At 41.2% G+C, this 12996-nt stretch overlaps 1 protein-coding gene across 10 annotated transcripts in view; it reads left to right on the top strand.

Moving 5' to 3' along the window:
- Positions 1–12996, top strand: part of grik4 (glutamate receptor, ionotropic, kainate 4) — a 334323-nt gene that overhangs the window by 287241 nt on the left and 34086 nt on the right. For all 10 annotated transcript variants that reach the window (XM_039786171.1, XM_039786191.1, XM_039786208.1 and 7 more), the window contains one exon: positions 8307–8414. In XM_039786171.1, the coding sequence (XP_039642105.1) occupies positions 8307–8414 (108 nt within the window). The remainder of the gene's footprint in view (positions 1–8306; positions 8415–12996) is intronic.

Genomic DNA, 12996 nt, shown 5'->3' with positions numbered 1-12996 from the left:
GATGTGCACTAGCATGTGTAGTTCATGTTTCCAGCCACTGGAGCTGCAGCATGTCAGACCACATTAACTTCTGAGGATTATCCATTAAACACGGTTTCTCTTCCACCTTGTTTATGTGCCATATTCTTTTTCCCCGATTTCTGCTCACTTCATTGTGGAGACTGAAGGTGCTTTGTGCTTTCCCAGCAGGGAATTTAGACTTTGGAATCAAATGCCTGGAAGCCCAAATTAAAAGTGTGAATTCAGTATCGTCTTTTCTATCACTTCCTCAAGCAACCGTTTGCATTCTCGCTTCTTTATTTTTATGTTCAGTCCTCCCTAGGGTAGCTCCTTCTTTTAAGTTGTTTTAATCTCTCTGGTGTTAGGGATGCTCTATGTTCAGCGCCAGTGTTGGGCAAGTTATTTCCAAAATGTAATACATTATAGATTACTAGTTATTGTCATTTGAGAGTAATTAGTTATATTACAATATTACTGTCTCCGACTTGTAATGCTTTACACTACTTTTGCATTACTTTTGAGTTACTTTCACCTAAATAACAGCGGAAGTTTGACTTGGCAGGTAGCTTGTGAATTTCACCACCGGATCAATAAAGTCTCCTCTTTATCCACTTTAATACATCATAGATTATTCATAATATCATGTATAATTAATATGAATATGCAAAGTAACTAAAGCTATAAAAAAAAAAGTAAAACGTACAATAGGCAAGTAGGAGAAAATGAAAATACTCAATTAAAAGTACCTTACAGTTGTATTGAAGTACGGCATAGTTACTTTCCACGGCTGATAAAATGCAATGATATTTACGCGTAGCAAGCCTAAACATTAATTCCCCCATATCTGTCAGCAGCTCGGACACACTGCTGTCCGCGCTAACGTACCGTCACCTGTTGGGACACAGATGTTGTCCGTACCGTCTCCGGTTCTGGCTCTGACCACGGGAACCATGTAAACCTTGTTTTTTTTTTTTAAGTGTTTTGATGCAGGAAACTGTTATATAAAGTGTAGTTACAGCAACATACCCTCTTGCTAAGTGGATCAGTTTATGAACAGCTTTGTCTCCTCCGGTTTATTGCACACAAAGATGTCTCTCTTATGAGTTAAATGCCCTTAGTGCTGCAGACAGATCTGGAGGTCAGAGAAGCTATGCATTTTCAAAAGAAACATATTGTCTGCTAGCAAAAGACTCAAGTCACTTTTATTAGAATTCTTCTCTATACATTTTCATTTAATTTACTCGAATTCAGATGAATACCAATCACAAGTGATACATTTTATTAAATGCATTTCTTTTGAAGTAAAATTATGTCTGGCCTACGATGAATGAGTTTGATACTGAATATACAGTATCAGCCTTGTGTAAGACCAACATGGGCATGCATATACTATGTTAATACTAACTGACTTGGTGTTTTTTTTCTCTGAGACTCACACACACTGACAGTCATTTCCAGCGGGGATGTAACAGTGGTGAAGACTGTGTCAGCTGCACGAAACGGCTGTTGATTTAAATTTGGTGGACTAGGGTGAAGCTGGGCAGCGTTGCTTACAAGACATACATATAAGACATACATCTTTTGGCAAATCCCCCCTTAATACCTCTCAGGATTTTTTTTCTTTGCATCTTGACCGAGATTCTCTCAAAACCTTGGAGGAAATCTTAAGCTAGTTAAAGACAAGGTTTGAACTACCTTCTCCTGAGTGTATACAAAACATGTAAGTGTTACACTTATTGGAGGCATTTTGTGGCACCAGTCAAAGCGCGGCATATTGAATTGTAACCAATAACTTTGCATGAGATCAAATAAGAAATTAATGCAATCCTACTGAATCATCAGCAATCTGCTCAAAGTTATCTTCCCTGGGCTGAATCTCCGTCAACATATTGAAATGCATATTGAATTTGTCGAAGCAGCGACTCACATCACTAGTCTACACACACCGGCATCCTTTGTGTGTCTCTAGTTCTCTTTGTTTGGTCTCTCAGAGACATACAGCAGTCCCCTTTCCTCTTTTGTTTTTCTCAGTTTGCACTTTGCAGGCTGGAGATGGGGAATAGATCAAAAGCAGAATGGATGAGCTGTTTTGCAAGATCCCCCAGTCTTAACGGATTTCAAGGCTGGGTGAGACTATGGGTTGCTTGTGTGTGTGTGTGTGTGTGTGTGTGTGTGTGTGTGTGTGTGTGTGTGTGTGTGTGTGTGTGTGTGTGCGTGTGTGTGTGTGCGCATGGTTGCGCATGTGTGGGTGCGCGTGGTTGTGCACGTGTGGGTGTGTGCGTGGTTATATGATATGTACATGCAAATTTATGGGTATGTGCATGAGTGCCTCTGTGCCTGTGTGCCTGCAAGTTTGCCTCTGTGTTTCTGTTTTTATCAGTCTGCACAGTGCACCCTTGAAACCCCACCAAGACTCTCGATATAATGAAGCTACAGAACAACCATAAATGCAGTGTAAACTTAAAGGTATTGTTTTTTTTGTTTTTTCTTCTGGGTAAAGACGGTTCATACTCACACTTTGTTCTACCAGCCATATTGTTAGATTCTTTAAAAGATTCCCATTTCATATCACATTCATTGTTATCGTTTTATTATTATTTTAGAACTTAACAAGTGTCAACAAAACACTTACATTTGATCTGCCGTAGCACACTGTACAGTCTTTTACGTTAGCTTGGCTCAAACGTATGCATGGGAGTAATAGTAACGAAAAACAACATGTCTATAGACAAATTCAAAAGATATAAAAGAGAATAAACAAAACTTCTAAAAATTTGCATATACAATGCAATTGTCAAGCAAAAAGTAATTCTTCTAGCTAAGTCCACTCACAGCCTCCCCACATATGATCTGATCTTCATGAATGCAGTTCTGGTTGTCTGACATGATGATGTGACAACACCTAAAGCAGCTAAACAAATGACTGTGTAGAGATGGACACCACTACACTGTCTGCACAGTAATTATTTTACCTGCTGTAGATGTTGTCACATCATCATGTCAGACAGCCATGACCCCTAATGTTAGCAATTCATATCACTTACTGTATCTTCAAACTACACTTTCAGATGAGTGGAGAGCTGGAATAGAGTTGTCAAGTCACAAATCATAAATTCACCTCAAGGGGTTTTACAATCTGTACAGCATACAACACCATTTATCCTCTTGAAATCTCGATTCGGTTAAAAAAAAACCCGATTAGGATTGGCCGGAGGGGATGAGCGTGTTGGGATTGGAACACACCCCTAAAGCTCTTGCTCTGTCCCCAGTGTTTCGAGAATGTCTCCACTAACATGGTCGCTAGAGATGAAGACATTTGGACAGTCTTTACAGTCAGTAGTGCACAGGCTGAGCAGGGACTGTGACTGTGAGGGCTTCCATTGTTGCTTTCTACTCTACAGGGGATGCAGCGCTCAGAGAATATGCGGCGCTGCTTTGAAGATCTGCTCTGACAGCTGAAGACCTTCTCCTCAACCCAGAGCTTGAGTCTCATTACAGGGATTGAACAAGCATTGCCATTATTCACCATAATGCCAAATAATGTGTGCTGACTAGCTTTGGAATGAATTACCAGATCGCAAATGACATGATTCATTTGTGTGTGTGCGTCTGCGTCTGTGTGTGTTTGTTCAGAAGTAACGAACACAGCACAGTTTAGACTTTTATGGAACAACAGTTTTGAAAAGTGTAACCGGGTCAACTTTTCCACACTTGCTTTCTTCCACTGCCAGGGATGAGAGACTTCTTGACCAGCAGGAAGGAAGAAAGAAACCATCTGTAGCTCATTTTTCTTCAATCAGCACTAGAGTCACGACTGTGTGCTTTCCCCAATCCTCTTTTTACTGTATGGCATTGCCAACCACCTACACCACCACCTGTCTGTCTAGCCCCTGAAGTTTGCCTACGACGCCACCCTGATTAGTCTCATTCCTACTGATGATGAGTCATACTACAGAGAGCTTCAGTAAAAAGAGAGTCCATTTTTCCCACTCACTTCTCCATAGAGAAAACATTCATAACAGTCACACACAAACACACACTAATACAATGTCTTTGCTCGTCATTTGTACAATGTAATCATTGTGAGGCAGAGTGGGTGCTGTCTAAATATAACTGCCCTCTGTTTGGTTTTAACCGGGCGCCAGCTGCTGATTCAACCGGTGGTAATGTCCGCTGATGGGTAAAAACTGCATCCACTTCAGCATATTTTCCTCCAGCTGAGATGGCATAACGTTGCTATAAGAGCAATAAAAGTCCATCCCCAGAGGCCTTTTTTTTTTTTGCTTCATCATTTTGCTTCTACAATGGACCTTTTTCACAGCAGACATTTTGACTTGTCATAGTAGGAAAAGCACAGCTGAAATTGAGAAACCTTAACGATGGCTCAATTCCATCAAGTGTCCCAGTAAGATATTTCAGTGAGTCAGCATGCACAATACTAGGGCCTGTCCTAAGTGGAATGCAGCCACTGTTTTTGAATACACCTGTGCTTTTCCTACGATGACATGTCAACATGTCTGCTGTGAAAAAGGTCTATACACATGGCCACAAACAGACATGCACACATGCAAGCATACAGAGAGGAAAACACACACGCATTTCTGTCTCGACTCATTTGCACCGGCGTGACACCTGAATGCTTTAGCCTTGGTGTAAGTGGGCTGTATGACATTATGCTTGATAATGGTAGCTATGCTTCTCTCATAGATGATGGATGCGTCTGTCACAGTGCAGTTCCGCCACACCCTATTGGATACGGCATTTCTCTGACAGGAAAATCAGCCAATCCTGACGCTTCAATGAGCAGCCTCCCTAATCTTTTCCTCGTGCTGTAATTCCAGGTTGCAGAATGAACCCTGGGTAATCCCTCACAGGGTGCGTCGTTCCACTTGTTGTCACTTTCCCCGTCTGTCTCTCTCTTTTTTTCCACGCTCTCTCGCTCTTTCTCTTTATTTTGCACTTGCATAAACTCTCTCTCTTTCTCTCTCTGTCTGTCTTTTCTGTCTCTCAGTTGCTGTCTTTCTCTTGTTCTCTCCGCCTGATGTTCTGGCTCCCTAGCTGGCTGCTCCTCATACTTTCTCATTGATTTTTTTTTTCTCCGTTCGCCAGCCTCACCGCACCTACTCAGTAAGTGATTGACATTCCCCTGCATCTTTCTCTCAGTCAGTCCTTTTGCTCCTTTCCTATTCCCCTCTCTCTTATTATACCTTATTCGTCCTCCTGCCTCCGCCTCAGTAAAATAAACAGAGCACAGTACTCATCAACAGTCTGAACTTTGTCTGTATGTGTTTCCTAGATTCAGTGGTTGTACTGCACATAGTTTATTGTTGTATTGCAATTGTATTGTAATTGCAGTGTGAATACCAAATTAATGGCACTGCAAATGAGAAACATCAAGTTATTGTGTACCAACACAGTGTGGTATTTGGCAATATACAGCTTCCTCTGTCCATGATACAAGCTTATACGTCTATTAGATTCTTGGGTTGTGCTTCATGTATAATTAGGTTTGACACTTTAGAGTTTGCATTCTGTGCTCCAAGGGAAATGACACGTAAGATTACTGATGTTTCTTTTCTGACCATTAAATTAATGGCAACCATGTTGCGCTCGGATTAATCAATTTAATTAGTTAGTGTTGGTGTCTCTCCAACTTTTAAACACTCTGTTGTCATCTTTTCATCCTATTTGTGCTATTAAAACTTTGCTAATAAAAAGTGTAATTCATTGCGTAAAGTCTTACAAAGAATAATTACAGCATTAAAGGTTTTCAGTCTGTTTGATAAATGTCACGGTGTGTTTGCTCCCGAGCGTGCTTTCCTGCTTACATTAGCTGATGTATACATCTTCCTTCCTGTTAGTCGGGGTGACTCACAGACAGAACAGCTCTATTTTCTCCCCCTCCCAGCTTAGAAAGAGTTGACGGCAAAGCCACCAAAGGGCCAGATCCTCCCCCGCCAGCACATACTTCTTCTCCCTTCCTGCTCACACCCCCCTCATCTCCCTCGCTCTCTCCACCTCCTATTCCTGGGTAGGACTCACAGTGCCACCCCCTCCCATTACTCTCTCAGTCCCCCCCATGCTCAGACCTCTGGTGACACCTGCTGAGCCCAGCCAAGCCATAGACTCACACCTCCCAACACCTCCACAGGCACTGACAACTGATTGTGTACGCTGATTGCTGAACACCATATTTCCCAGGTACCTTTTTGGTCGTGCCACAGTATTGTCACATTTTCTCCCTTTCTGTTATTTGAGGCCGTCATCAGCAGAGTGTGGAGTGTGTTGTTAAGGGGGTTTGGGTAGCTATAGTCTATTTGTGTGAGCAAGGTGCTGTTTCTCCCAACAAGTAGACCAGAGGAAATGGGAGGCAAGATCCTTTTGATGATATACTCTCAAAGGAAACTTTGATTCCAGGAGCTGTCTCTTCCTTTTTTTTATATCTCACATCAGAATTCATCAAGGAAAGTTGTTAAACGGCTTCCACATGTAGGCACTGATCAACATGAGTGGGTTCTAATCTCTTGAGAATTTTGTCAATTTAGCCTTGAAACAAACTAAGACTAAGATTGGAGAGCTTTGTTTACTGTAGTGTTTTTTTTCATATCAGACTTCAATCACTGATCCTCTAACAGTCTGTCCTCTCCCGTCTCTAACCATCATTAATACTGCTAAAACCCCTTTCTAGCGTGGCCGGGTTAGCTCAGTTGGTAGAGCAAGCGCACATATATAGAGGTTTACTCCTCGACGCAGCGGCCGTGGGTTCGACTCTGAACTGCGGCCCTTTGCTGCATGTCATTCCCCTTTTCTCTCCCCTTTCATGTCTCCATCTGTCCTGTGGAATTAAAGGCCTAAAATGCTCACACAAAAAAAAAATTTAAAACCCCTTTCTAGCATGTAATCGGAGAACTCATTCAAGTGACAGGGTTTAAATCCCACCAACAATGTATCAAGGCTAAATTAGATGCCATACTTTCTCATGTATTCCTCCTATATAATATTCATAATAGAGGGAGGTTGATTATTATAAGGGATATTATTTCTCTACAGTATTCTAGACAGGGGTGGCAGTGTTTACATAATGAGGTAGATTACAGAGTTTGCATGTAAATGACAAAAAAAGCCTCACAGGTTGTTATAGGCTAGCATATTTCACGAAAGGCTGAAATTGCTGCCTTTTTTCGAACTCGTTTCCATATCAGTGAGACACGCTGTAATATTAGCAGGAACACAGTGGGCAGGAATTTAAACAGGAGAAAAGTTACACAAACTAATCAAAAGAAACATTTTGCATATTTTCTTGATCTTGCTTTATCTCGAGGTTATCTTCTGTGCCAACACATGAAGCAACTGCTAAGTTTGTTATTGACATTGAAATTGCGTGCTTGTGTGGCAGCTGCATAAATGAAATTATAGCTTATGAGGCCACCATCATAAGGAGAGTAAAATTGTTTTTCTGATAGTTCTGCCTGTGTTGTGCCACCAGAGTCACATAAAGTAGCTCTTTCATTATAATCGCTGGCAAAAAAAAGTCAAAGCTCTGTTGTCATGTCACAACTAACAAGTTTTACTGAACATCTTTGCATTTTTCACTGTACTGTATCCAGTACTTGCACAGATTTTAATGAGCTTCAGGGTTGCAGAAATTTTCCAACCATTAGAGGAGCCATCTAAATTCTACAAGGTCAGAGCTTACAAACCGCCAAGGTTCTTTCTCTTTCAATGGCATTATGGTAAAGTGGAGGTGAGTGAGAGGAATGTGTACCTGAAAGTAGCAAGATGCAAAGTAGATATTTCGAAATGCTCGTGTCTGCAGAATCGTCATGGTGTTGGGGATTGACAAACTTGGGTCAAGTATAATAAATGAAGAAACAGGAGATGGCAGAGACAGATTGAATGGGGATGGGAGGAAAGACACCATGTGAGGTGGAGGTGTGAATCCCCACTCGAGCTGTAATGGAAATGAGAATGTGGCTCTGCGCCACAGGATTTGCCGGTAATTGGTTTAATGAATGCATTCTGTTGCCTCTGATTGAACACATGCCCTGTGTTTGCTACTCAAGGAGCCACACACACATGTTGTCTTTCTCGCTAACCCTCACTATCTCCTTGTCTCATAACATGGTGATCTGTCCACTGCTTTCTCTCTGTCTTACGCTGTCTTTTGTGCAGGTCATACTGATTGTCCTTTCGAGAAGAGGGAGGCAATTAAGTTCCATATTTTTTCTATCGACCTTTTCCAGCTGATGACTGATGCGTGTGTGTGTGTGTGTGTGTGTGTGTGTGTGCGCGTGCTCTCTTTACAGATTGGCCTGTGGCACTCTGAAGATGGACTGTCCATGGAGAGAAAGCTTCGATCAATTAATGTGACAGACACCCTCTTCAACAGTACTCTTACCATCACGACAATATTAGTAAGTACCACTGTATGCACGCTGATACGCACACATCAACAGTAGACCGTGTCATTGTATTAGCTTAACTCCTCGGCTGATCTACATGTGGCTGACATTCTGTGGTTGACAGACAATTACCATATCAAAAACCCATTTTGTATTTTCAGATCCAAACTCAGTTCCTCTCGGGATCAGAGGAACTGCTGCTGCGTGATTGTTTTGCCCTGAGTACTTCAGATGTGGCTACATCACAGTGCATCAGCAGGAGCTAATAATTCCCCATGTCAGACATTCTCAGCCTCTGTTGTAAATATAGATCCTGTGAGTGCTAGTTCTTACTACCATCACTCAGCTACCTGTTACAAGGGATGCAGTTTTTAAGCAATTTCCTTAATCACCTGCCATGTTAATGATCAGTGATCTATGAATCCTTAAAATCTTATAAAATACAAACAGTTGACTTTTAAACACCATTAAAAAACTCAAGTGAATTATTTAAACAAGATTTTCTTAAAAGGAAATACAATTGCTGCTCCTGCTCTGCCTGTCGTTATTTAACAAGTGGCCAACAAAATTCAAATGAGTAAGCATAATAACTCAGCATAATTTAATGGCTTTATTGAAGGACAAATTAGATGACACTAAACAAGCAGGGCACCTTAAACATCTCATTAATAAAAAGGGCTATAAAGGTTCAATATGCTTCAATCAAAACTAGTTTGTACAATGTTTTGCCCGAGCCCGTCTTAAAGCGAAAATGTTTAGAGCTGCTCTAAAGGCCACACTTAAAAGTGGGGCAAAAAGCCTACTGTCACAGTCTCCTCCTGGCTGCCTCCCACTGCCTTCCCAATCTCGCTCCAAGAATTCTGTTCTTTGTGCATGTTTTTTGTAGTCTCAACGTATTGAATTGTCAATACAGCATGGGGATAACAGTGGACCCTTTCAGGCAAAGGCATTTATGACGTTATCACTCAGTTTTTCATGCCAAAAAAGTTAGAAGTAGTTGTGTAAAGAATCAGAGAGCTGAAGAGAGAAATTCAAATATGGCATATTTTCTCATCTGTGGACACTATTTGCTGCATAACGTGGCCGTGCTTGTCGGATGTCACGTTCAGAAAAAAAATATATGCAGCCCTCGAACACCAGAAAGGTGCGGGGGAGGAGGATTCAGATGCTTGTTGATAACCTGACAGCACTTTGTTTAAAGCATATGGACCCTTATAGTCTCTACATGCCTACAGATATATTTTATTCATTAACATATTAACATGATCAGTGGTGAGTCATAAGCTGTTCACTGTGACTCCTTCTTGATGAAAATGTTGAAGAAGAATAATTTAGACCCTGAATTTAACAGCAGTCACACACAGCCCACGTATACTGTAAATTTTGTTCTGTTTACTTTTATGATGGCCATTCTCATGTCTCAATTATGTCTCATGAGTCGTTTCAATGTGTTGGTTGATACCATTTGTTACAGAGATTTGGTGCAAAATATAACCATTTTTGACCCATTAAGAATTGATACAGATTGTTAGAAATCCCTTTTAAATAACACATTAGGCCACCAAGACCTTGAGGAACACCTTAGAAAATCCATGCTGTGTTTTGGTATCAAAAACATTTGACATTTGGAGATTTCATGCATTACATTTGAAGAATTGCATTCTTTTGCGATTCGATGGTGAGCACTTATGGTCAGAAACCCCCTTATTGTCAATATACATATAAAAGCCATACATACACTCTGAAAACTCCTGGGTTATTTCTTCAACCCAGTTTCTGGGTTATTTGTGTTGGGTTAAAATGATGGGTTATTTTTTCAGAGAGTAACCATTTTCTCGGTTATAGGGCTAATATTTTGACCCAATTCCTGGATTGTTTGGGTTGCTGGGTTATTTTTCAGAGAGTAACCCATGTTCTCGGTTATAGGGTTGTCTCTCTCTCTCTCTCTCTCTCTCTCTCTCTATATATATATATATATATATATATATATATATATATATATATATAAAGTTCATATATATAAGTTCATATATTAAACCCTTGCCCCTATAACATACACATCAGTCTTCCAGAAATTCAGAAGAAGAGTAAGAAGAAACACCTCTGTCCACTGTCGGTTTTCATCTCAATGTTCTGTTCAAAAGATGCCATAAATGACTTAAACTGTAAAATGTCCCCATCAAATAAGGTAACAGTTTTAGGTGGCAATAATGTCAATTGCTGCTGTTTGAGAAGCATAGATGTAATTTCATTTGGTCTGTTTAAGACAGCAATGAGACAATTGGAAGCTTCACTGCCCTCTAATGGTCTGCGCTGCACAAGCTCCTGTTCTGGTAACACAGGCTCTGGTATGTCTGCCTGTGATTGAACAGGAACATTATCCCTCAGCTGTCTATATTCTGTACTGAGCTCCCCTCTGTCGGATTGATCATGGGATTTCTCACTATCACTAGCACCCTCTCGAGCCATACCCTCTACCTGCAGAGATTGTGCCTCTCCTTGTGCTGCCCCCATACCTTCCTGGGTCTCATGTAATAACCAGTGTCCACTCTGGTCACCGTGGGAACTTTCCTGTTGGTATGGTAGTCGATACAACGGCAGATGCTGTAGATGCTGTACCCCGTCCTTTGGGCGCACACTCCTTTCTCCATGCACATTGGTTGTTGGAGCCCTTGGTTTTAGAGTTTCCATGTTGGCGAGTTCCAAGTTCCTCTCCTGAAAGTAGGCATTCATGCCATCGACTGGAGTGGAATAAACTTGTTCTTCCACACCATCCAACACTGCTAACTTTGCATTTGCAGCGGACAACTCAGCTGTGAGGTTAAGAGTCTCCTTTTGCCTCATTTCCTCTCTTTCTTTAGCTAAGCGTTCTTCCTTTTCTTCCAAAGCATGCCTTTCCTTCAAAGCAGCGGCCTTAGCTAAAAGCGCTGCCATCTCAGCTTGTGCCACCAGACGAGCCGATACTGAGCTTGCATACAAACTTCTATGTGAACTCTTACTTACTAAAGAGATGCTGTCTTTGGCAGTGGTTGAACAGGACAAGATTGAACCCACTCGTCAGCCTTAATTTTAAACTCATTGATGTTTATCAACTTTGGCTCATACCACTGTTCTGTGTCTGCAGCACAATCATCCTTTGGCAATAACTGTTGGTATCGTTTATGTAAGTCTTTAAATTCTTCTAACATTTCAGAATATTTCTGAACGTTCTCCTTTACTTTCTCCAGATTGACTGGATCAGACATAAGTCCAGTTGTTTGGTTCATTTTACTATAAGATGTGGTGAAAGAATGCAAGTAGAAATGGCTCCTTTATTATTTAAGAAAGTAATTGTGTTTTCCTCTATACACACAATTAGGGGCCGGTATGTAGGAGCCCAATTGAGCTTTGGGTTTATTTTATGATTCTTTCTTTTGAAAAGTAGTGAGTATGTGTGTGTTTGTGGATGAGTGAGTATGTGCAGCCATAGGCCTGTCTACACCCACCTAGAGGACGGTTGGGAGGCTGAAGGAGGAGCACAAGGGGAAAGGCTTAAAAGACAGGAAGCCACAGCAGTGGGGTGGCCTAAGAGGGGAAACAGTCTTTTGACCGTTTGGTGGTGTGCCGTGTGGTGCCATGACGTGACAAGCCGTTTGCTACCATACGAGGGACTGCTTTAATTTAATTGTTACCTCAAGTTTTTTGTCTATGTAACATTTCATCTATATCAAGAATAATAAATGGTCATTGAATCGGCTACATCAAGTTCTACTCCTCATCTTTACAACTGCACGCGTCAAGATATATCCAGCTCAGCCACAAGTAGTAGCAAACCAGGGAGCAAAGGGCCAACAGGAAAAAGCTTCCACAACCTCCTTCCCTCTCTACCATCGTAGAAGAAGAACGCCCCCTCTCTCAAAGGAGGGGCGGGACTGTTGATACAACGTATGTACATACCGTCATTTCAGAGCGAAGGAACTACTCATCCCATAAACCACCGCACACTAGATGAGTAACTTAGTATTTGAAGTAATGCAGGAAGTGTGCATTTAGTTTCCATGCTTATTGTGTTTCCACAACAATGTTAGTGAGTAAATCTACTGAAATGGCCACCACACCATAACAGAGTAGTGTGATGCGTCAGATGAGAATGCAGAGGTTTAGTCACATATTTCATGGTTGTAAAAAAAAAATACTGTCCATCTATATGTCTTTGCTAAATGCAAACCAGTATATAAATTGTTGGGCAGGATCATCCCTTTTTTCCCATGTCATTTTGGAGGAGTTAGTTAGGTTATTTGTGACCCAACTTCTGGGTTAAAAAGGGCCCAGGACCAACTAATTTCTGGGTTATATCAACCCAGAAAATGGGGTTGTTCTTTTGACCCAGAAGTTGGGTTATTTTAACAAAAAATTTGGGTCAAGTATTTAACCCAGAAGTTGGGTCAAAAAGATTAACCCAGTTTTCTGGGTTGAAATAACCCAGAAATTAGTTGGTCCCTTTTTAACCCAGGATAAAAATAACCCATAATGGGTTATTTTTGACCCAGGAGTTTTTAGAGTGTACCTCTGAATGCCCTAGGTCTCAAGGTTGTGGTTATAAAGTTCCATGAGG

The sequence above is a fragment of the Perca fluviatilis genome, chromosome 2 (genome assembly GCF_010015445.1).
Source record: "Perca fluviatilis chromosome 2, GENO_Pfluv_1.0, whole genome shotgun sequence".
In the NCBI taxonomy this organism is placed as follows: Eukaryota; Metazoa; Chordata; class Actinopteri; order Perciformes; family Percidae; genus Perca; species Perca fluviatilis.
This window is presented reverse-complemented; position numbering and strand designations above follow the sequence as displayed.